This window comes from Protopterus annectens, chromosome 6.part0, assembly GCF_019279795.1.
Source record: "Protopterus annectens isolate FY-2018-M chromosome 6.part0, PAN1.0, whole genome shotgun sequence".
NCBI lineage: Eukaryota > Metazoa > Chordata > Ceratodontiformes > Protopteridae > Protopterus > Protopterus annectens.
In genome coordinates this window covers 920291534-920316798 of record NC_056737.1, presented here as the reverse complement: position 1 = coordinate 920316798, position 25265 = coordinate 920291534, and the positions used below count along the sequence as shown (strand labels likewise).

At 39.4% G+C, this 25265-nt stretch overlaps 1 protein-coding gene and 1 pseudogene across 2 annotated transcripts in view; one reads left to right on the top strand and one right to left on the bottom strand.

The window, feature by feature from the left end:
- The window catches only part of ITPK1 (inositol-tetrakisphosphate 1-kinase), a 1534199-nt gene that overhangs the window by 630686 nt on the left and 878248 nt on the right, over positions 1–25265 (bottom strand). For both annotated transcript variants that reach the window (XM_044074569.1, XM_044074570.1), the window contains exon 3: positions 12653–12778. In XM_044074569.1, the coding sequence (XP_043930504.1) occupies positions 12653–12778 (126 nt within the window). The remainder of the gene's footprint in view (positions 1–12652; positions 12779–25265) is intronic.
- Positions 5111–6021, top strand: LOC122804346 (annotated as a pseudogene).

Here is a 25265-nt window from a genome sequence, read left to right as displayed (position 1 = left end):
TAGGAAGGATGGCCTTGGACTGCTCACATGTTTCTTCCCTACATACTATGTAAAATGCTTCTGGGGGATAAAAGAAAGGAGGATTTTTTTTCTCCCACATTAAATTTTTCCTCTGATATGCATATGCAGAAAGGCTGTAAGGCCTCCACTTAAGTTCAGTTTGAGTTTTACTAATTTTCCTTTTCTTTACAGCGCGACGTTGCAGTTAGCAAATATGCCCCACCTTTAATGAAATCCAAGGAGTAAATCTTCACAAGGAACAGGTATATAAGCATACAAAAATGCACATATTAATACTTCCACATGAAGTTCCCCAATTGCTTTTTATAATTTTAATGAACCGCAGTCTGCAGAAGGCAAATAAGCACTTATACCAGCAAATCAAGTTCTCAGAAATAAGGCTAACTAGTAACTAACTAATAACACTAGTTCAAGATGCAAATCTTCAATCCTTGAAAGAATGAAAAGTTAACTGAGTGCAATCTTAAAGCAAACTTCAAAACTCACTGTAACAAGGTAACTGCACTTTTTTTGTTTTTTTAAACAACTTTAAGTTATCACTTAATACAGAGGCACACACACGTTAATAGAAAAGAAAATAAACCATATTAACATTTTTTAATTTACATATATTATATATTGCATACACATTTTCTTTCTTTATAATAACTCACATTTAATCCATTACATACGTTGTTCAATTCCTGCCTTCCCTTGGACCTCACTCCTCCTCCTCCCCCTGATCATTACTCTGCATGTATTGTTTTTACAAATTCCATTTGTTTTCATGTAATTTGTTCCTTCCCTCTTCTAAAGACCCAGTTTTCAGTTCTTTTACAATATTCAACACTTCAAATACCATTGGTTTAGCGTTTGAATTCCATTTTCTAATAATTACTTTTTTTTGGCAGCCAACAGAATTAAACTTAATAATGCCTTACTATGTCTAGGCAATTCAGATCCTGTGTCCTGAGTATGGAGAATATTCTGAGATATAGCAACCTCTGACTTACTGCAAAAACCCCCCACCCCCGGATTACAGCCTTAACAGCCACGTACAATCACCATACAGATGCAAAGTACTACAAGAGTAGCAAAGCTTTACTGCTCCTTCACAAACAGCTGCATTACAACAGTTGTAATAATAAAGAAAGCTAAACCACAACAACTGTAAGAAAGGACATTTCTGAACTGAACTCTGTTACTGTTTCACAAGTTGCACAAGGCCACTGCAGTAGAAAGGATGCCAGAAGGAAGGTGATACCCAGTAAAAGATGACCGTGCTGCTGTAATCAACAAGACAAGGAGAAGCAGAACAAAAAAGGAAACTTTGTAACGGAGAGGTCACAGGAGCACAGGAGTAGAAGAGGTAGCAGAAGGGGTACTGCTAAATATTTAATGAGAGAACTAAGCGCGGAATTTTTTTATTTTTTTTTTTTTTTTTACAAGCAGAGTCAGTAATGAAGACAAGATGATGAAAATGAAGTGGAACAGGATATGACATCAACATCAAACCATCATTTATAGATGTAGTTTTAGTGGAAACAAAATGTTTGGTAAAATAATAGATAACGACACAAATGTGTTCTGCTAATTCCTAACAGAGTGGGAAACTTTAGCAAGACGGGATTGCCATGGAGAGATCCAGGAGTTCATGGGTTATGTTAGAGCTCTACATTTTGCAGCGTTATATGTACCACACTCAGGAGTGACCTTAGGTCAACTGGTGCCCTAGGCAAAAGGGATCGATGGTGTCCCCCACCACACTACCCGGTGCCCCCATCCTGGTCTTTCTACGCCAAATAAATACTGGAAAACACCCCTGCTGGACCGGTGCCCTAGGCGGCTGCCTAGTTGGCCTATGCCCAAGGCCGACTATGACCACACTACAACTCTAAGTTTGTACAGCGGTTGGTACTGTATAAAAAATTTAACTGAACAACTTTGCTTGAAATGGATTTCCCTGTTATTGCAATGGCGTTTGAGACAGGGCATCATCAAACTTCTCGACATGTGGATTACTTGGAGAAGATATATATTAAACATAGACTGAAAATAATTCTGTAACACCACCTCACTCATTTTGATATTGTGCTTTTAACGTAGTCTAACACAAAATTGTAGGTGATGTTTCATCTGCAGCCTTTACAATGAGAGGATACATCTGGACAGTCTGTACATTGCAAATGATGTCCGTCAGGGCAAAATCCAGTTCAGACTCACAGTTATTATAGGATCATTGGAAGTTACTAGGCTATTGGCCCAGAGGCTCTTATAAGCCTAGCTAAAAGGTTAGCCCATATTTAGACAAATCAACACCCGATTCCCCTGTCCAGCAGGGACATGGGTGAAATCCCAGGGATGTATTTTCTATTTCCCATCCAGTTATCCAGGTTGTGCTTAAAAAGGGGTAAAGAGGTACTCTGCTTCACATGGAGAGGGAGTCTATTCCACAGATGGGGGGAGTCTCTGGGTAATGAATCTGTCCGGCCAACAAGTCCTACTGATGTCACAGGCAAGGTTGAGGCCACACGTGCGGGTTACTCGAGTGGAGTTTGACTTGCAGATATCCAGCAGTCCCATCAAGGTGGGGTCCAAGATAATCTTGTATGCCAGACAGGAGGGTTCCTATTATATAATCGAAGACCCATTCCTTCAAATGCGTCTTGATCGAACTTGAAAGGACGAAACAGCAAAATAGCAAAACGATATATATATATATATATATATATATATATATATATATATATATATGTCCGCCTCCATTACTTTTCCATTTTCCTCACTGTAGTGCGATCTCGGAGTTGGTATATTTAAGTACGGGTGGTGTGGGGGGCACAGCTCCCCACATCGGGGGGTGTGGAGGCAAAGCCCCTCACTTTATGTAATGTTTTGAAGTTTTTATTTATTTATTTTTTTTATTTTTATTTATTTATTTATTTATTTGTGAAACCGCGATTTTCTTTTCCCCCTGGGGGAAAAAAAATCGCTGTTCCAAGTGTTCGGGAGTGTAAGCTTTCGATTACATCGGGTCGATAAATCAGTGTTCACTTTTTTAAACATTCGCTGATTTAATATAGACCCACCAGACAGAGGTCACCTCTGAGGAGTCTGTATGAAACGAGTAGAGTGACAGAGCTTTTAGCCTATCTGTGTACGGTATTTTCTGAGGACCTGGATTCTCTTGGTGAGGAACCTCTGTGGTTCTCTCCAACTGCTGCATGTGCTTTGCGAGGTACATGCCAAATGGGGCGTTGTACTCAATAATGGGCCTTATAAGGGAAGAATACAGGGATGTTATGACCTCCTTGCCCCTAAATGAGATACCCTTAATTACGAGGTGGGCCATGTAGAAAGCTTTCCGTACAATGGAAGCAACATGGTGGTCAAAAGTCAGGTTGCTATCAATCTGGGTGCCCAAATCCCTCATGACTTTATTGCATGCTTAGAACGTTGTTATTAATTGTAATAATTTGTGTTATTAATGTGATAATTTCAGAATAACTGCAGTGGTACTTGTATAACTATATTTAAATTTAAAGCATGTGATAGGTTTAAATTCTCATTCTGCATTTTGTATTTTGTTTTTCCTGTGTTGATTCACTGGTCATTGCTAAAATGGTCTATTTGACCCAATGTGCAACCCGGTCTATGAAAGAATAACTAATTTTTTTATATGGGTTTATGTGTTAGTGACTGATACACTCACGTACAACTTGATAGTTTGCACAGACAAATATTGAAAACTGGTGAGTTAAAAACTTTAAAAAGCACACAGTTTTTTTTCCTCTCCCTGCACCCCCATTGTGGGGGCTTCACCCTTCCCTAAATTATATAAACTAACTAACTATATGGTCACACCACAGTGGAGAAAAGGGGAAATTCCCCAAAAAGTGCTCTGCCGGCATACACACTATAACACATTGCATGAGGTTTAATTTTCAAACTAAAGCCACTTGTTAGCCAGTGCTGTGACAACCTGAAAATTCACTTCTACTTTGTTGAAGTCACCCTAAAACTGATTACAGCTGAAACCAACAGCAAGATTTCTTGTAGTGCCCATGTGACTTTGGCTTATGCTTTAGCATGTTAAATGGCTGAGATATAGAAGTGCATAATTTCTGTTTCATGCCTTATTTGTTCTTTATTTGCATGCTGTTACGTACCTCTGAACGGTTCGGTTTTGTAGTGATTTTCCTAGGCTGTACCTAATCTTACTAGTGAGTTATGCAGTTATTCACATTCTCTATGTTCAATGGACTCATCCAACAGCCAGTCAGGCTTCATCAGTTTTTCAGTGTCATGAGACATAACTTGAAAAAGTATAAAAACTGAAAAAAAACTTTTTGCAGAGGGAACCCCCCTTTTCCCCTGTATGGGGGACTTTGACCCCTCCACACCCCTAATTTGAATATACCAAGTCCATAGTCATACTGCAGTGGGGAAAAACAGACAAAATCAAAGAAAAGACACTGAACAGTGACTTCTTCATCAAAATGTAGGCATGGTGAACTACAGATGTGACTACTTGATTAATCACTGAATGATCAATCACATCCTGTCACACATTTTGTAACATGCACAGATCAGTAATTGTAAACATCTTTGCCAGTGACATCAGACTAGGTTTTATTGTGAGCCTTCTAATCACTGCATTGTCATTTTCAAGTATGATGTTTGCTTACAGCGCCAAACCATTTTTAAGTGCACGTTCTTAACATTCCGTTGAAAGCATTAGTGTTTAGATTAGGTAGTCTTTATAACTAAGGTGTTAATTTTTTCATTGTGCATGATGCTGTCTCCAGATGAAAATAGAAATTAAAAGAATATATGCATTTACAAATTTAATGTAAATGTATCTACAGACAAGGCAGTCTGCTTAAGGCATTATTATATATAATAAGCACCTTGGGTCGAAAATGACATCTTAAAATGTCGGTATATGCTTAGCCATTCACTGTTTTGATAATACCTTATTAAATGCAGCTTATTGCCTTATTTGCTTTAAGTTTTTTAAATTAAGTTTACAAGTTACTTTTTGGACCAGTACCATATATTAATTAATCTTTCTTTTTGCCTTTCTTTTTAGTTCTTTAATTAAAAGAAAAATATGGAAATGGGTAATCAGCATCCTTCTGTAAACAGGATCCATGAAACTCAGAAGGAGGTTCAAGCTATTGCTTTACACGTGACTACACTCAGTGGCCTACAGAATGATAGAGAATATCAGAAGCTAGAAAGAGAGCTGACAAAACACCTACTTCAGCTGGACATTATAGATACTGAAGGGAAAGCAGATATCCAACAAGCAAGAAGAATGGTAGCTCAAGAAGCAGGAAGGCTACTAAAAGAGCTGGAGCAAAATGCCAACAACCCTTCCAGGCTGGAGATAGAGAAGCTTTTCCTTGAGGCACAAAAAATGGTTTCTCAGCAGGTTAGTTGTTTTAGTGGAAGTAAAGTTTGTATAACTGATGAGTTTTCTGATTGCCTTCAGGACATTGTTATGAGACTGACTCTTTTGAAAACTGGAGGAAGAGTCCATTTACGGAAAGACAGGTACAGAGCACTTACAAGGGTTTGCACAGTGTAGGAGATTATAGAGAAGAGAATGCGGCAGACTTTGGCACTCCCTCTGTCTTCAGAAGTACACCCTTGTATCTCTAAAATCAGTTCTACTATATGTGAAGTTAACAAAGCAAAAGGCAATTTGATTAATGTTTTGATGAATTTAGATGCAAAAGAGACGTGTGGAATTTAGCCCATGTTCTTACTGGACTGGTACTAGAATTAGATGTTCAGGATGTTTCTGGTCATGCAAACATAAGAAATTATAGGAAAGAAGTGGTTCTACTTAGATACCTAGATTTAAAAGAAGAGGACAATTCACAGATTAATAGTTTTATTCTCAAACAACTCAGTGTAAAGAATTTGTCCCAGACTGTTGATGTCATTCCATACCAGCTACTGCTTGGAGGTTTACAAAAACATGGTTCAAGTACAGGTCAATACATAAAGACGTGACAGTTTCTCACATGTTTTTTAAAACTAAAAGCTCTGGAAAGATGAAAATTACTGAGAAATGTTTTAAGTGCATTATATTTTAAAAATAAAATTTAAATAGTTGTTTTAGTGAATGTTTTAGGGAATATACTGTATTTTAGAGATGAGATAAAGTTTATTTATTGTTTAAGATATATTTTACTAGCAGTGTAGTAAAAAATGGAGGGGGGTGTAGTTTTTTAGGTTTTTTAGGATTGATTGTATGCCTATTTAGTATTTAAATGAAGTGTGTTTTACTAACTGCCTATTTAGTATTTAAATGAAGTGTGTTTTACTAACTGAATTACTTTGAAGAAGTTCCTGACTGAGCAGGGACGAAAGCTTGTGCATATACTTTGTGTGGAATAAATTGTTTGTACTTTGAATCTACTAGTGATATCATCCTTGTTTTTACTGCATCAGCTGCTCTCCAGCTCCGTGTGTGCCATTTTTTGTTCACTAGTGGTTACTTTGCATTTTTTTCTGAATACATAAAGATGTGCTAATACAGTTATGGGTAATTTTCATTTAACAGTCAAGAGTCAACAAAACATGGATAACTAGTATAAACCGTCAAATCAGAAACAGGGAAAAATCCAAGCAGTAAATCTCCTTAACCCATCTAGGCCTAGTAACTTAAAAATTCAGCTTCTATCATTAATACATTTTAATGCAGTTCCCATGAGGTAAATTCAATGCTTTCTCATACATTCCCTAGAAGTTCTCCATCCCAAGGGACCTACATCCAATTGCTTGAGATCCTAAAAAGATATCAGTTTACGTAACTGCATCAGAAAATGTCTAAGTGCACAAAATTTTATAAATCCCACGATTATAAACTGCAGTACAGAAATGAACGGATGACCTCAAAGTACCAGTAAGGGAAACCCACTTTTCATATAAAGACTTTTCCTGTGGTAAATTTCAATCTCTATCAAGTTCAGTGAATTATTTTATCATGCATATGTTTTCTGGAACATAACTTAATTATAAAACTTTCAAGAACAGAAAGAAGACTTTTAGCAGCTATAAATGAACCTTATCAGCAAGAATGTCACACATTTAATTTGTGTGTGTGTGTGTGTGTGTGTGTGTGTGTGTGTGTGTGTGTGTGTGTGTGTGTGTGTGTGTGTGTCTATCTTTCTACTGCATCACATGGCAAACAAAAGCAAAAGTGTAATCATGGGGAGAAATAAATTCTGTGAGGTGAAAACTAATACATTTTTTAGGAATATGAACTTGCATATCTCTCTGGTAGGGAAAACAAGACATTAAGACACATTAAGAGTTCACTAGTAATAAATAAAGCTACAGGATTTAATTATGCATTGTGTGGTCAGGATCCCAAATAAGTGTACCCCAGGCAAGACTGCTCTGCAGCTTAAAGGACGTATGACAGTTTGCATCCTGTATGAAGACTCCATAACACTCACAGTTGTGCAACTTTTATTTGAACTGACAGTTCAAAATGACATGCATGAAGCAAAGACAGAGCTGTCTGAAGTGCCAGACAGATTTGCACATTAGTAGGTCAAAAGAAGAGTGGATTACTAATTAGGCACTACTTGACTTAAAAATGACATAAAAATATGACAACAAATAAAAAGAATCAAAGCTACAGTAAACATCATTCAAACAAAGCGGTAAGCCTTCGTCTGAATTTTCAACATAGTCCAACACGATATGAAGTACTTCATGGACAGCTTGCATAGCATATAAAGCTGTGCTAATTTATCGCTCCCCATTGCTCACAAACACATGTCGATGGTACTGAGCAGTGAGTATGTTTGGGGCAGTATGGCAACGTGATGACAGCCTATGTAAACGTGGTACATTAGTGTTGCATGTACAGCTCTGAATGAAATATAATGCACTACAGAAACTTGTATAGATATCTGTACTATGCAATATCAGAGTAGAGGAATTCATAAAATGCGTTAGTGCACATGGTAATTTAGCTTCAAGCCCCTATATGTTTCAGTGCTGGAGAATCATCGCACCAGGACAGACCTGCTCAGTCAAATGATTCCAGGTGACAGGCAGAGTATATGTATATGACAGGGCATGTTGTCTGTATGTATATGCAGGGATTGCATGTGTGCATGCGTGTACGCATGCTTACAAACACTGCTGTACAAAGAGTGCCTCAAATATGAAGATGAGTTAAAATAGAGCCCCCCCCCAACACACACACACACACACACACACACACACACACACACACACACACACACACAGATGAACAAAAGTCCTCAGACTGCCACAAATGGAACAAGGCTAGTTGTAACATCAGCACAGCTTTTGTCGAGTTAGTTCTTAGCTGTGTTTTCCTGTTCATTCCACTGCTCTCCTACATCCAGTTACATTGTTCCAAACCTTCCTAAACTTGAACAATCACTAGCATAAGTGATAGACATAAGAGGACAAAATGTTTTTTTAATCATTCTGACAGAATTACAGGACAATGGCAGGTTTAAGGTTTTGTTACATGGTTCAGCCAGGGTCGATCTTCCCTCAACTTGAACTACAAACAGCAGAAGGTGTACAAGAAAGAACAGAGAGCATAGTTATAAAATTTCCCGTTTCTCCCTTAAAGCAATTAGCATTCTCATCTGTATTCTACTGATAGCGGACCTCCCCTTGAACTCTAAATATCACAACTCACAACAGCAATAAAGACATAGGTGTTTTTTACATTATAATGATTAATTATTACATTATAAATTATAATTATATTATTACATTATCTTCCTGCTACTCATGAAGTGTGCTCATGTTGTATCAAAGGCAGAGGTCTGGCTCACAAAGTTCCAGTTTAAAAATTTTTTTTTTCCTTAATACTGGAGTTCCTTCTCCAATGAATACCCAAAATCCACAGAGATACAAAACTCATCACAGGCCTGTTCACTAGTAATGCTTAATAACTAATGTCAACAAATTCAAAACAGCTCTCTTCACTATCAGCAGTCTTAACTGGGCTTTAGTCAAAGCCTGGACAGTTTAAGTAAAAAAAAAAAAATAAAAAAAAAAAAAAAAAAAAATGACATATGTCACATGTTACACATAACAAAATGATCTCCTCTTTGCTGACCACAAGCCTGATCCAAACATCATAGGTGGATTACTTCTCTAAGAAAAAAAAATAAAAATAATCTGTAAAAGGTACTTGGGATGGAGAATGGTAACAAACTTGAAGATTTGCTGAAATGTTTACTAACCCAAATAACAATAGGTCTAAATCATGAATTATATGTTGATGTCATTTATATCCCCCCTCCTCAATAAAAAAATTCATGAATGAAATGTCTGTCCCAGAATTTTATCAGAGTGATGAAAAAGTATATACTCCTGGGAGACTGTACTCTCAGCCTGTTTACTGGAAAAAGAAGCAGATACATTAGAATTTAATTTAAAGCAGGAAGAGAGTGTTGGTTTTGGTTACAGCAAATTTTCAGGGACTGCTATAGTTTCCTCGTGCAATTTTGTGAATGGGATCATTAGAATGCAAGAAGTCATGCATCCCAGGACCCTCAGAAATTCCAGTGAAATTATGATTGGCTTGCTGCATAGATTCTGAGTTACTGTGAGAGGACCAAAATCTTGTCATCTGCTGGAAAGGTCTTCTGTTGGACAGAGTCTAGGTCTGCCACCAGTAAAGTAGTCCTGGTGCTAAGTGTGAGTTGTTCCTAGCATAGTTTTTTCCCCCAGGGTGGGGTGCCTAGACTTCATGAAGTCCATAAGGTCTTGTGCCAGCCTGACTAGGTCTTGTGGTGAGATCTGGGTTGAAAAGGTTGGGGATTCAGGCTGCGTTGGCTGGGGCAAACCTGCCTCTTTGGTTTGGGAGAAGAGAACTTCTCAGGTCAGAGACAAGTGACAGTGACATCAGTGTGGGTCCCAGGTAATTCCTCCTGAAGTATTACAAAGGGAATAACCACCCTCACTCACCAGAATGACACTGAAAGCCATGGCATGCTTAGCAACTTTAAACCCAAAAGATGTTTGTCTGCTGTTTGTGTATAAGGACTGGGCCAAAGTCATGGTGGCCATGGAGGAGATGCTCCAGCAGAATCTGGCCTATAGGCACTGAATGATCTGCAAAGGCACCTCACCTGAGTCAAACTTCCCAATGAGGTAGTGAGTTGGACAAGGAAATGTCTACATCCTTCCATACATGCTTTGCCTTCGGGCATTTGTCTTTTTGCTTTTTCATGATGTTGGCCAGGAACCTTCGGGCATTTGTCTTTTTGCTTTTCATGATGTTGGCCAGGGACCTTCGGGCATTTGTCTTTTTGCTTTTTCATGATGTTGGCCAGGGACCTTCGTGCATTTGTCTTTTTGCTTTTTCATGATGTTGACCAGGGACCTTCAGGCATTTGTCTTTTTGCTTTTTCATGATGTTGGCCAGGGACCTGACTGATGCCATCCCATGCAAGGCTCTAGCCCTTACCTGATTATAAATGCTGTTGGAAAGATTTGGCCTTACACTTAATAGTTTTGTGTAATCTACTACAAAAAGGGCAGTTGAAGCCCTAAACAGAATATGCAATTGGACAAAAGTCTTTACAGGAACTAGTTTCCCACATGAAAGGCAAATTTATTTATTTTTATTTTTATTTATTTTACATTTGTTAACCGGGCTAGTCTAGCTGGATATATTTCCATTTTCAGTAGAGGCCCGGGGAGAAAAGCTCCACATATAGAGATAAGAGATATATCATGAGCTCAATTAACAGATTACAGACTGGTAGGACTTAGACAATGATTATTGTTACCCAAACAAGAATAGGACTTAAAAATTTCTAGACAATCTAAATGACATCATAATGAATATTATTACATAGTTTAAAACAAGAAAAAAAAAATATATATAAGACCAAGGAAAGAGAAATGTACATTGTTACTAAAAAGGAAAGGAGTTTAACTTTCTGGACAATCTAAATAACCTCATATTGAACATTATTGCTTATTTTAACAGCAAGTAGAGAAAGTGGAAGACCAAGGAGGAAAGAGAAACAACAATAGAGAGAGAGAGTAGAGTTATAAGAGATACAAGTTTACTGGAAAAGAGTCATAGCCAATAAGGAGGAGAGATATATGAGAGAAGTATGTAGGGTGGAAGGAAGATTAGGGGAGAAAGGAGGAGGCACAACAGAATAGGGCGAGAAAGAGGGTTAAGAGGGAATCAACATTTAGTCAGGATTAGAGCAGGGACACATCCAGTGGGTCAGGATTAGAGCAGGGACACATCCAGTGGGTCAGGATTAGAGCAGGGACACATCCAGTGGTCAGGATTAGAGCAGGGACACATCCAGTGGGTCAGGATTAGAGCAGGGACACATCCAGTGGGTCAGGATTAGAGCAGGGACACATCCAGTGGGTCAGGATTAGAGCAGGGACACATCCAGTGGGTCAGGATTAGAGCAGGGACACATCCAGTGGGTCAGGATTAGAGCAGGGACACATCCAGTGGCTTTTGAGGTATGTTCTGAGTTTTTGTTTAAACAGAATAGTAGATGGAATGGAAGTAAGTTCGGTAGGAAGTTGATTCCAGTGTTTACCTATGGAGTTTGAGAAGAGGGAGTCACCAGCTAGGTTATTAGATTTGGTTAGGGTAACCAGCAGTTTGCTAGATGAGCGGAGTGAGTTCAGATTAGCATATGGGGTTAAGAGGTTAGAAAGTACAGGTGTGTTAAGAGATTGGTAGAAAGCTCTTTGGACAAATGTAAGTTGGGAAAGAAGTAACATGTTTGTCAGTTCAAGCCAGTTCAGTTGCTGCAGATTCAGACAGCGGTGAGTTCTGAAAGGCTTCCCAGTAACATATCTAGCTATGTTATTGTAGGTAGTAGACAGTTTGGAAAGATTGCTTTTCTTGAGGTTAGTATAGATGGGAGAAGCATAGAGAAGAGTGGAAATGAGATGAGAGTGGGCAAGAGTAGCTTTGGCTGTGGAGGTTAAGAAAGTCTTAATTCTATAGAGAGAGCCAAGTTTCCTGTTTACACATTTAATGGTATTATTGATATGACAGTCAAAGGTAAGATTGTTGTCAATTGTGACACCTAGCAGTTTGGTAGTAGGGTCAGGTGATATAATGGTTCCATTGTTAGATAAGATAGTGAAATCTAAAGCTGGGGATCTGGTAGTAGGCTTAAAGAGTAAGAGTTTGGTTTTTTTTGCGTTTAGGAGTAGGCAACGATTTAAATATTAAAATTCAAATATTCAAATATTAAATTAAGTCAAGGAAGATCCTCAATGGGGTACTTATAAATGACAACACTCACAAACACAGTCTTGTGTATCTGAATATCACGGCAAGAAAGAACTGAAGATGGCACCATACCTTTATACAACAGATGTCTCAATGTCGGACAGAGAAGGATGACCACAGCTGGGAGATGTTGAAAGACTTTGCTATTCAGGCTGGCCAAGGGCTTCAGCAAGGCAGAAAGTTATAGACTTAGTACTGCAGAACCAATTATGATGAATATGTGACTCATGTTTGGCACGTTTATGTACAATGTACTGTGTGTGCATAATTAATACAGTACAACTATTTTGTTCTGACTGCTCTTTAGTAGATGTCCATTTACTGTCAGTATTTGAAACATTCACTTACCTCAAACTGGTTTACCAGCTGAAGTGACTGCACATCGTTTTGGTCCGCTTCTAATATGACATCAGTCAGTTTGTGGATTATCACATCCAAAGGGCCCTGATCTTCTAGAGACTTTGTTAGGTCCAGCTACAAGAAAATGAGAGGGATAAAGTGTTCAGTGAAATGTATTAATGCAGCACACAAATTCTGTGGTTTTAGGTAGCATTCTTGTTACAGCAGAAAACCACTTGAAGACTGCACCAGCCCAAGCTAGGTACCCAGGTATGCCTTCAGCCACAGAAAGCTTTTTTTACTCTCTCTTTATAAAGAAAGATCTGTTCGGCCCTGTGAAAGGTCATACTTTAACACACGGCATTGCTGGTTTACACTGGGCAAAGGCATGTTTCTGAAGTCAGTATTTTTACAATGCAGTAGAATCATTGTTGTGAACATACAGAGCAATGGAACATTAACCAGGCATGAAGCAGCAAACTCTTAAAAATATAAAACAGATTTGTAGCTGTTTTAAAGCTTTTCAGCACAAAAAAGCATTAAATGGACTTAAGATTTCCAGTGCATGATACTACCATTAGTTCCAGAAGATGTTTCTATAAGACAAGGAAATTTTTCTTGCATTAGCACTGCTCCTGCACATTTCTTCTGTTAATATATATATATATATATATATTTTTGGAATCTAAGCACTGTGCAATTAATCTAATCAACTTAAGAAATCAGAAAAAGTGAGTCACTGATTTTAATGAGTCAATATACATACTTACTCTGAGGTTATTTTAAGTTACCTCTGTCATGAAAAACTTTTCCTTTGTTTGATATTTACAATTTTTATAGAAAAGGTTGCTTCCTGTTCCCAAGCAAAAGGCTCAGACAAAACTAATAAGCAACACAGCTGATAAAAAATGTGTAATAAATAAAATAACCAAACAGGTCTGATAGAAACAAATGCTACATTTCTCAGTTCTCAATAATTTACCCAAGCCTTGATACTCAACTGAAAATGGGAAAGGACTACTGCACTGTTTTTACTTTGACTGACAGATGATTCCAATTAATCTTGGATAAAACAGCAAAGAGCTTGTTACATGCTTTTGTTTAACGTTTGTTTCAAAACTATGGCTGAAGAAAATATTCAGTTTTATAAATAAACCCAGCAATTTAGATGTTACCAACACATACTACAACAAATTAGTGTCTTTTGAACTGACTGCATTTTACTGCATTTCCTTGGCTGGGTCAATCCCACATGGCCAAGGCTCTTGGTATGCTGGAAACTGAGCCTTGTGTTTAAGGAAAATCAACTGCTTTTAACAGAACATTGATAAATTATGACATGTTGTACCACTGTTGACAGTATTGTACACAACAGTGACAGCATTAGCAAGAAGTACAACTAAATGACAACAGTTACACATTTTTTTTTTTCAAATCCAAAGACAAAATGAAAACTACATGTTGCAATGCGGTATTTACAACACAGACACACGTTGGACAGATACAGGTATTAATGCATTCAAATAATATGTTGAGATAGGAGGGATGCAAAAGTTCTGATAACTACAAGAAAGTCAATTTTTGAAGAGGCAACTTGTTTGTCAGTATATTCCTCTTCATCTTTAGCAAAAAAACAAATACATACATAAATAGAAAGCAACTCCTCTGAATGCCACAGGAAAAGCAATGCTACTCTGAAAATACTGTCACATGTTGCAAGGCTGGTCCACTGCACCTAAAGCAACACAGTCATAAGATATCAAATACCAAGTGGGGCAAAACCAAGTAACGATACCAGACAGGAACCTTCAGGGTTCATGAAGCATGAGTTTGTAAGTCGGATTCACCCGAAGTAGATCATCCAGCAAAGAGTACTCAATAAATGAAAACAAAATAGGAAAGGATAAAACGCACACAAAAACTGGTTAAAATGTCTAAGTGTAAAACTGACTGCTGAGTAGAAGACAGATGGTCCCTCTTCCTACTTAAATGCCAGACTGCCAAGATGTTACAGGTATAACATCTGGTGGTTAGTCTTGAACTCTCAACCAAAATACACTTGGCATTATTTCTGTAGGTTATTCATGGCATACAACAATACACAAACATACACAACTGCAGATGACAAAAACAAGTCTTGGCTGATTTGTTTTAAGAAATTTACATTTTAGGTAGATCTGTCTGAACAAGACAGAGAAGTAAAAAAAAGACTCCTTCACAGAGAGGTACAGGGACCCAAGAAGCTCTGGCAGCATGCAGTTTTTTATAATCTTTTACATACTTTCAATTTCTAGAGCAATCTGAGCTGCCAGTTGGGCATGCAGTTTCACAACTGTCCTACAGCACTGTCTGGTTAAGTGACGTGCTCAGTCACAGAGCAGGCAAACGGAGGCAGATGAAATCAAATCATGGACTACAGGAAACGGCCTGTTAACGGCTCACAGCCTTACTCCTCTGCACTGTCAACCAGACTATTCGTGGCGACATGATGGAAGTTAAGTCCTAGCCATATTTAGATAACATTCCAAAAACTCAGGTCACAATATTACAAACAACTTTGTTTGATAAAATAATTGTAGCCCTTGTCAAGTGCTTCAGTCAGATAGCATCATTCTGTCTCAGTGGCATTCAGTTTCTGTATATAAAGTGTTGCTCAGTTCTTCATGTTGTTTGAAATTAAGCTGAAGTTCATCTTAAATTCTTTGAAATGTGGGAGCTTGGCTAAGTAACAGAATATTCAGCACATTTAGTGAGTTTAGCTCTACCATAAATTGGGTACTGGTACCGTCAGCACTCCCACGGCTGACAGTGTTGCCAAGGCCTTAGGCTCTCAGCCCACAGAATCCCTCATAACTATTTATTTTCAATGTTATAATGGCACTTCACTGGTTTTCCCTTACTAGAACCACTAACAGAATGGTCTATTAGACAAAGAAGCACCAATGACCCTTGGCCTAAGGCCAGAACACAGAGATGCTCTAATAGCCTTCGGCCTTAGACCAGAATACAGAGAAGCTTCAATGACCCCTAGTATAGGCCAGAAGCTAAATATGGGTACTTATTTCTTGAAGTCACATGGATGAGTACAAAGGACAGACTACTGACCTCTTGTCTTGGAGCAGAAAGTATAAAATGTTTTGAGGCTGCTTTCCCCTTGTTATTAAGTGTCATACTGACATCTTTGGGTTATGGAGGAGACTAGATCCACTCTGGAAACATCTAATATTCTGAAAGACCAGACAAATAGACATCTATCTGCCTGTAGCTAATGCCCAAATATTGTGAATGATACTGTAGCAATGACCTGGGCCATAAGGCAAAGTACAAAGATGTAAACAAGTATACAAAGAACAGAATTCCACATGGTATTACCTGCAAAGTGACAAATGTTCTTGTCTATCAGTAGAGTTATGGCCTCAGCTACAATTAATATCTTACAAGTGTAAGATACTCCACCATCCTGAGTCTTTATTTTTGTCATCCTCCACCTCCAAAGTAATTACAATTGCTTTCTTCCAATAACTATTTCTTGAGCTGTAGAACATCTGAAGTTTTTTTCTCAAAATATTCATCCCCGATTCAGAAAAAAAAACTTGCTGTTTTTAGCAGTGCATTTTATCTTGCAATGGAAAATATGCAGGGGAACAATCATATAGCAGACATGGTCTAAGTATGCTTACACACCTCATAACATCTGCAAGCTTGCAAACAAGTTTAAATAAGTCAGGGACAGGGTACCTAGGCAAGATTTGGGACAGCAAAACTCTTCAAATGGATAACAATCATTCATTTTATTCACTTTATTTTAATCATGTATTAAGGAGCCTATTCATCAGGAACCATAACAAATACAATCTGTAACAAAGCAGTCATAAAGCAACATATATAAAAGCAAACATGTACAAGTGGTGAGAGAAAATGAGAAAGGGACAAAAGTCCGACATGGGTCTTAAGAGACCACTTAACTCCCTCCAAAAGGGAGTCGTCCCAAAGACATCATGGTAGCAGAGTATATAAAAGAAATAGGTCCTGAAGTGTGCAATCTCATCATTAAATCATTAAACTGCCCAAGCAGAGAGCCAGAACTGATTGGTAAGGTAACAAGCAGACAGGAGAATCCTAGACTGCACAGGGGAAGAAAACACCAGACCCTGACCTTAAATATGCATGCTTTCTAATCAGCAGCAAGGAGGCTGTACCTGGAGGAAATCTTTGACTGTTTGCACTGATTTTGCCTTTTCCTCTATTTTCTTTAAAACCTCTTGTGCAGTAGCACCAAATAGCTTATGTTTCTCTAGTGGTGCGTCCAAAAGCTTAATTTTCACATGGTCTGGCAGAATATTGACTGTGTATCCCAAGGCCTTCAGTAGGTGAATGACATAGTCCACGTTTTTTAACAAGGCTTGTTGGCTGTCCACTTGTATACGGCAGTCGTCCAGGTAAGGGTATATTTGTATCCTCTGAAGTCTGCAATGTGCAATTACTGATGCCAGGCATTTCGTGAACACTCTGGGCGCAGTAGATAAGCCAAAGGGCAATGCTGAGAATTGATAATGCTCTGAGCCTGCAAGAAATCTGAGGTATCTTCTGCAACTTTGTCTGATTGGGACATGCAGGTATGCCTCCTTGAGGTCCAGAGTTACCAGCCAAGACCCCTTGCCCAGCATGGGAAGGAGTTGCTGTAAAGTCAGCATTTTGAATTTTGGCACAATAAGGTAAGTATTCAGTGCGGACAAGTCCAGAATGGGTCTCCATTGGTTTTCTTTTCTTGGAACAAGGAACAGTCTTGAATAAAATCCTTGTCCTTGTTCTGCAGAAGGAACCTTTTCTATTGCTCTTATTTGAAGTAGGTTTGTTATTTGTTTGAGTGCCTCTGCCCTTTGATTTGGTGGCAGGTTTGGCCTGACATGTCTTGTTGGCAGTGTATGAAAATGGAATCTGTATCCTTTGTCTATTATCTCCAGTATCCATTTGTACTTTGTAATATTATGCCAATTTTCTGAGAATAAAGATAATTTTCTGCCCAAAGGTGCTTCTAATTGAGTCCTGGATGGCGGAGTCAAAGTCAAGTCATTGAGATTGTCCTGGCGGAGCAGTGGAAGGTCCTGCCCCACCTCTCTGGTTTGGAGGCTGCCATTGACGTCCTCTGTAGGAGCCTCGAGTTTGCCCTCTACCTCGGTCACGTCTGTTTTTGCCTCTTTGAAATTTGTCTGTGTCAGGAAAGGACCAATGCTTAGAAGGCCAATTCCTGCTGAATCTTGGAGGCTGTACCTGGAGGAAATCTTTGACTGTTTGCACTGATTTTGCCTTTTGCTCTATTTTCTTTAAAACCTCTTGTGCAGTAGCACCAAATAGCTTATGTTTCTCTAGTGGTGCGTCCAAAAGCTTAATTTTCACATGGTCTGGCAATGTTTGTTCCTTTAACCAAGCATGTCTGCGTATGACCGCACCTGTCATTGCTGCTCTACATGAAGCTTCCAATGCATCATATCCACACTGAAGAAAATGGCTGCTAACCTGCTTAGTATTATGAACCAATTCCTGTAAACCCTTTCTAATCTAATGGTTCAGGGGAAGCCAGTTTCTTTTGCAAGTCATCCAACATGTATTCCTGATACTGAATCATATGAAATTGACAATTTAATGCTCGCATAGAAAGGGTGGAAGAAGTATATACTTTCTTGCCCCACCTTTCTAAAGCCCTAGAATTTCTTTCCGAAGGGAGTGGGTTCTTAGCAGTAGTGGAGGAAACCCCTTTAGGCCCTTGAGAAATAGTTTCAGGGTCAGCAGTATGGCCCTTGTACAGAAATTGATGAGTGTCTGGGACCCTGTAGTACCTGTCTGGCTTGACAGGAGCAGGGGGGAGGGAGTCAGGGGAAACACTAGATTCTAAGTACACATCATCTAAAACATTTAAAACTGGAGGAATAGCTAAGGGTCTATGCTGAGGTAGCTTTAAAAATTCCCTTAACCTTTTCCTAGAATCTGAGTATTCTTGGCCTTGCCATTTGAAGTGTTCCCTCATGGAATTAAGCGTTTTCCCAAAGGAAAACTCCTCAGGAGGAGAAGCAGAGGGAATAGATTCCTCCGCATCAGAATCCTCGTAGGCTGGGAAGGCCTCCTCCTGGTAAGTCTGAATGTGCAGAATCATCCGAGGCCTCATCGGAGGACTGGGAATCTACCTGCTCAATCCTAGGCCTCTTGTCAGAAGGCGGCTGAGAACCTCTATCTGGATGAGGCTGTGAACCCCTAATTAAAGAAATAAGGTCCTCAGCTAAACTTAAAATTTGAGAACCAGAAGTGGATCCCAGAGAAACAGATCTTGGAGGGAGAGACTTAGCCTGTTTGGCAGCCTTAGCACGTGTGTAGGCCTTAATGGACATAGACACTGGAGGCCTGGCAGCCCCACGTGCTGGAGTAGTCTTATCCACTGAAATGGTGTCAGAAATATCCTGGGCTACAGTCTCAGAGGGGAGAACAGAAACCGGCACCGAGCTGGCCTCCGGTACCGAAGTAACCGTTGGAGCGGTGTCGTCGGTCTGTAGCGGTTGTGAAACCGGCTCAGAAGAGACAGAGACACTCGCGGTAGGCCTAAGCGTGGTGTCGGCTGAGACCGCGGGTGTCGGTCCTTATCCTTCCGTTTTTTAGGTAAATGTGCTGTCGGAAGCTCCGACGGCATGATATAACAGAAATCTTCCCCAAAATAATCCTGTGCAAACTCTGACCGATGCCTAAGAGTGCGTTTATTGAAAGAGGCACAAGCTGCACAGGCCGAGACGTTGTGTTCTGGGCCTAGGCAGGGTAAGCAGTAAGAGTGGAAATCCTTATGAGGTATTTGTTTCCCACAAGTTAAACAATTATTAACTTTTTCACTTTTATCTGACATCAGCTGAGACAAGAAAAGGTCCCCAACGGGGTACTTAGCTTTTTGAAGACTTCGGTAGCTGAAAACACAGGAGCTGGTCGACCAGCACTTGCGAACTGCTTCTGCTTCGGGCGCCACGTGGAAAGAAAGACTGAAGAAGATGGCGTCGGCTGACGTTTTTATACCCCAGGCTCTCTGACGTCGGGGAAAGGGCGACATCAGCCAACGCCGGACCCAGACTTTGGAATCCGGCCAACCGAAGGGCTGCCTGAGGACAACCCATATGTCAGGACTGCAGTTGCATCCTTGAAGGACATCACCAGACCCTGACCTTAAATATGCATGCTTTCTAATCAGCAGCAAGTATAAAGCCTGTAGCAAAATTTTACCATCAATAAACACACTGAGAAAGTCTATATCATTTGTAATCAGTAAAGGTCACAGTCAAGTGACCCTAGTTACAGGGCACTGCAATAATCTATTTGATAGATGACCACTGCATGCACAACTGTCATAAGTTCCTGTGACAGAAGGAGACCCTTCACCTAGACAATGTCCCTCAGATGACAGCAAGATTTAATTACACCAGGAAACATAGTATCAGTGAATCATTAACAGCCACACAGACATCTTGTACTTTACTTAAAGGAATCATTTCTTGGAGTGTAAGACTGTAAGAGTCTGGGGTTGTTGCACAAAGGATTTTAAAGATGTAGTGTGGCCAAGTGCCCACAGATACCTCCTGTGTTTGCTGAGTTTCATACATAACACCTAATCCAGCTAAAGAGGTCATCAAAACAGTCTTGTAGGGAATCAGCAGAGACGTATAATAATCCATAATAATCCTGAGTGAAGGAGGGTGACACTGTATCATCAGCATAACAGATATACCTGAATTGGTTCCCTAGTACATTTCTGACACTAGTAATTACAAGTACTGGAATTATACAAAAAAGTGAAACTAAAGGAGAATAATAAATGCTAACAAGTTCTCTTTTCTTTTAAAGTTAGTTTTAGCAGGCGGGTACCCCCTGTACCCCCCACACCCTGCTACTGACATGTACATTAACCCCAAGATCATCACTCTTTGGAGGAAAGAGAATACTCAGAGACACCAAGACTTCAGACTTAGTCCCCATTTCCACATATTCAGTCACACTAGTCTAGAACTAACACTTGTGAATCCTGGAATTTAAAACTATTAACTTATTTAAAACATATGCATATTACCAGATTACTAAACATTGAGCCACAAAATAAGAGTTTTGTGGGATGGTAAAAGTGACAAGAATTAATCCCAGAAACTACCTTCTGCGTTCATTCAGAAAGGTAGGAGGCAAACTTGTAATTGTGGCAGATATCCCACAGAAGGGGCTTACATGCCATAATGACAATGTAACCAATGCTGTAAAACAGAGCAATCACGGGCAGCGCGACTACATCCTGAGATCTGTTGTAACAAGGAGGTCGATCAGTACCAAGTTCAGCAGTGACAGTGCAGGACTCGAACAGGAAGCTGCACTGAAGCCTACAGAAAAAAACAATGGATACATACACAGCATGCAAAAGCAATGAGGGTAAAAACATTGTGAGGTGCACGGACCTTTCAACTAGAGAGAAAGGTGCAGGTTGTTTCGCTTTATCACAGTTACATTAAATTAGTGAAAAGGAACTTTCAACTCACTGAAAGAAACAGGCCATATCAGAATTACTTTCAAACAAAGTTCACACTTATTACTTACAAGAGTGGCAAAAATACATACAGATACCTCACGACCAATGGACCATCCTGCAATACAGGCAACCTGGAAGACGGTGTTTGAGCAGTATACCCAAGATGAGAGGTAGGGACAACAATGGGCAGGAATATACTACATGCTTTATATGGTATCCTGATCTACCCATAAAATGCAACAGTGTGACCACTGCAGCATTCTACAGGATGGAGCTTGTGGCTTGGAAGATGAAAGACACACTATCTCTAGACATGCCAGCTATGTTATCTCTCATTCCATATGTAACCAACATTAATGACTGTACTTACTCTGCAGAGAGAAGGGACTACTCAGGAGCGGCTTGTGCTATAGGACTGCAGCCCTCCCACCTGTAAAAATGAATAAATTCCCCACATAAAAAAAAAAAAATTAAAAATCTTTTCTTTCACAAGTAGTCCCGGACTCTGCGCATGTGTGCTTAGTTCTGCATGCTGTCAGAGGCAGACCAGAACTCCACGCACGCATGCGTGCTCATTCCTGAACTCCAGACTGCTCTCTTAGGCAGTCTGGATAGGGAAGGCAGGAAACTCCGCCCTTCCACCCCAGAGGTCTGTGCGGTGACGACCACAAGGTCACTGGACTGCATCACCCACAGGCTGGAGGCTCCAGCCTATTCAAGTTTCATGGGGACCCACCAGCAGGATGCTCCAGCCTTCTCACGGGAGAACAGCATGCTCTGGGCGTTATGGAGAGTAGAGACAAGACAGATGGAAGACTTAGCTGGGCTGCAGCAGAGGACGCAGCTGGACAGGATCTCTACGGGGGACAGAATTAGCAGGTGTGTGTGTGTGTGTGTGTGTGTGTGTGTGTGTGTGTGTGTGTGTGTGTGTGTGTGTGTGTGTGTGTGTGCGTGAAATGCCCCAGGTGCTACATGGTGATGGGTTGAGAATAAGGCTTGAACCCTGTACCTTGGACCCAAGTGGCAAGAGCCTGAATTCCCTACCCACCACTACTTGTTAAAAATTTGCAGATTTTTGCCTCATATTTGTTCTGTTCCTCATAAAATTTATGGTTTCTGTATTTTTGTTTCTTCACACAGTCAGTGGTGCAGTGGTGCACTGGTAGCATTGTTGCCTGACAGCTAAAGGTTCTCTGGCTTGATTCTTGGCTGGGGAGTCATCTGTGTGGAGTCCTGCATGTCCTCCATGTGTTTGTGTGAGTTTGCTCTGGTGTTTGGAGTGTTTCTCCCTGGGCCCCCTGCTGAAAATTGGCTTTTGTTCCAAGTCAGACTTTCCTGGTTAACAAATGTTAAATAACAATGACAAGCATTGGAATTTCAGACTTCATATTCTTCAGAAAGTGCATGGTAACACAAAATCTTTTATTCTAGCAATTTTTGAAGTTTATAAAATGGATATCTGAACTTTATCCTTATTTTTAGGACTGTATTCCCCCATTATTGGCTTCGTCCAGGTTTTTTGTGCTAAAGTTGAGAGCTACGGTGAGAACTGAATTCACTGAATATGTTGGGGGCTGTATTCCCCTGTTATTGGCTTTGTTCAAGTGTTTTGTGCTAAGAGGTTGACAGCTATGGTGAGAACTTAATTCACTAAATGGTAGCCATTTAAGTTTCAGTCTTCCTTTCTTTCATAAAACAGATGATTTGGTGTAGTGGTATGTTGCTCTGACTGTTTTGCACAGTGTCCTGGGTTCAATACTTGGCAATGAAATGTATGGTAGCACAGCATTTTATTCTAGCAACTTTTCAACATTATACAAGCAATGTTTAAAATGTATCCCGGGTTTTTGGATTTCTGTCCCCCCCCCCAATAAATTTTGGCCTTTTCCAGATTTCTTGTGCTGCAAAGTTCAGAGATACAGCTGAGTGTCAAGTAGATTTTACAAGAAGCTGATAGCTGCAGGGGAACAAAAGTTTAGTGCTGCTTATGCTGAGTCTGCTTGCATTGTTAATAGAACAACAGGTAGCGTACTTACTTTTGATGCAGAAGGCTCTGGGTTCTACTCCCACAGTAGGTAGATGCATTGCTGATACTGTACTGTGTTGTAAAGGGGGTGGATGCTGCAGTCCTTTTTGGCAAAGATACCTAGTAACTATGAACCTGTTATCAGTTTGCCATCCATTCCCTATTGCAATATTACTAGCTTATCATTTTTTTAATGCAACATAGGCAATTTATTCCTCAAGGGCAACAGGTACACTTTTTGTAGATGAAACAATCAAATATAAAGTTGTTTGCTAGCAGCAACCTCTTCATTAGTTACAGATTTCTTTAATGTGGAATTATTTAGATGACTTTTACTTCAGAAATTGTATATATTTACTGATAATGATGGACTGTAGAAGTTTGACTAGACTTTTATGATGGAAATGTTCTGAACTTGGCAGTTTGTCATTATTGGTGCATATATTTTGTTTCATTCTTTACTGTAAAAATGGTCTGAATTGGGCAGTTTTGTCATTATTGGTGTATGCGTTTTGTTTCATTATTTACTGGAAAAATGTTCAAAACAATAAATTTAAAATGCCCTCTAACAACTGTACTGTATTGTACAAGGAATATAATTTAGTACAATCAGGAAGGTGTATCAAACAGCACATGTATGTTCATGTGCAAGGGGCCTATGATTTGAAAACAGCCCAAAGTTAATCTTTATCTGCCACTGGCAAAATGTATTTTCTTTGAATGTGAGTTTCAATGCTGTTTCATTGAATGCGAGTTTCAATGCTGTTTCATTGAATGTGAGTTTCAAGGGCACAGAAATTTTAATGCTAAGTCTGTTTTCATTGTGAGACTGCATCGCTTTGTTTAGCAGATGTCTTAGTGTTTGTGCTGTAAAATGCAAAATAAAACTTTCAAATGAAATCCAAATCATCATAGAAGTAAAGCAGTATGCACATTAGTGTTTATGGTAAATGGAGTGAAATAGCCAAGTAATTGATCATTGGAATGGCTGCAGGGGGGAGGGCTCCATTCGACCATGATTTTGTGAGGGGGAAGGGCGGCAAACTCAAAGACAGCCCCAGCTGAACTACACCTCCCAAATGTCCAGATTTTCACAGAATGAATAGAGTTTTGCTTCTTATTTTTGGTTTGCTCCTCCTAAAATTTGTGGTTTTCTGGAAAATCATTTAGGAATTAAGTCACTAAATAATGACACACTGAGTTTCAGACTTCATAACCTTTAGAAAAATGCATGCTAAAGTAAGACCTGTTATTCTATCAACTGTCTCAGTTTATACAAGAGCAATTTTTAGTACTGTTTATATGTTCCCCCAATATATTTGGCCTTGTCCAGATTTATTGCATTGAGAGGTATGTGCAAATAAATTGCTTTATAGAATTAGGCATAGCCAAACCTCTCAACTGTCCCCGATTTTGGCTCAAAATGTTGCTCTTCCCCTAATAATCCCTCCGCAAAATAGCAATTTTGGAAGAAAACATGGAGGATTTACAATTAAGAAATAACTGTAATAATCAGAGTTATAGATTACTTTTATTTCAGAAATGCATGTAGATTCTTTTATTTTGTCAGCTGCTCAAGTTAGCAGTACGAATATTAAAAAGTGGCCCTTCTTTGACAGGTTCCCAGTTGTATTGTGTGGCTATTTTATATTTTTGCATCACATTTTTGGTCAATTTTTCATAAAATTGTGTTTTTTTTTTTTGGTAAATTATTGGCAAATCATTAAAGACTGAAGTTAGAAAATAATGACAGACATTTGAGTTTCAAATTTCATACCCTTCAGATAATTCATACTAATGCAAGACCTACTATTCTATTATCTAAGTTTATAAGAGCAATATTTAAAAATTGTCCTTATTTCTGGGCCTTTGTCCCACTTGTATGTATGGCTTTATCCAGATTTCTTGCTCTGAGGTTGAAAGGTATGACAAATGTGTCAGGGCCATCACAGTCAGCCAGAGACATTTCAAATTGTGACATACTTGTTGCACCACACTCCCCTATGTAGTGACTCTGGATATGTCCAAGCAAGGCAAGGAGCAGTTATGCAGTGTAA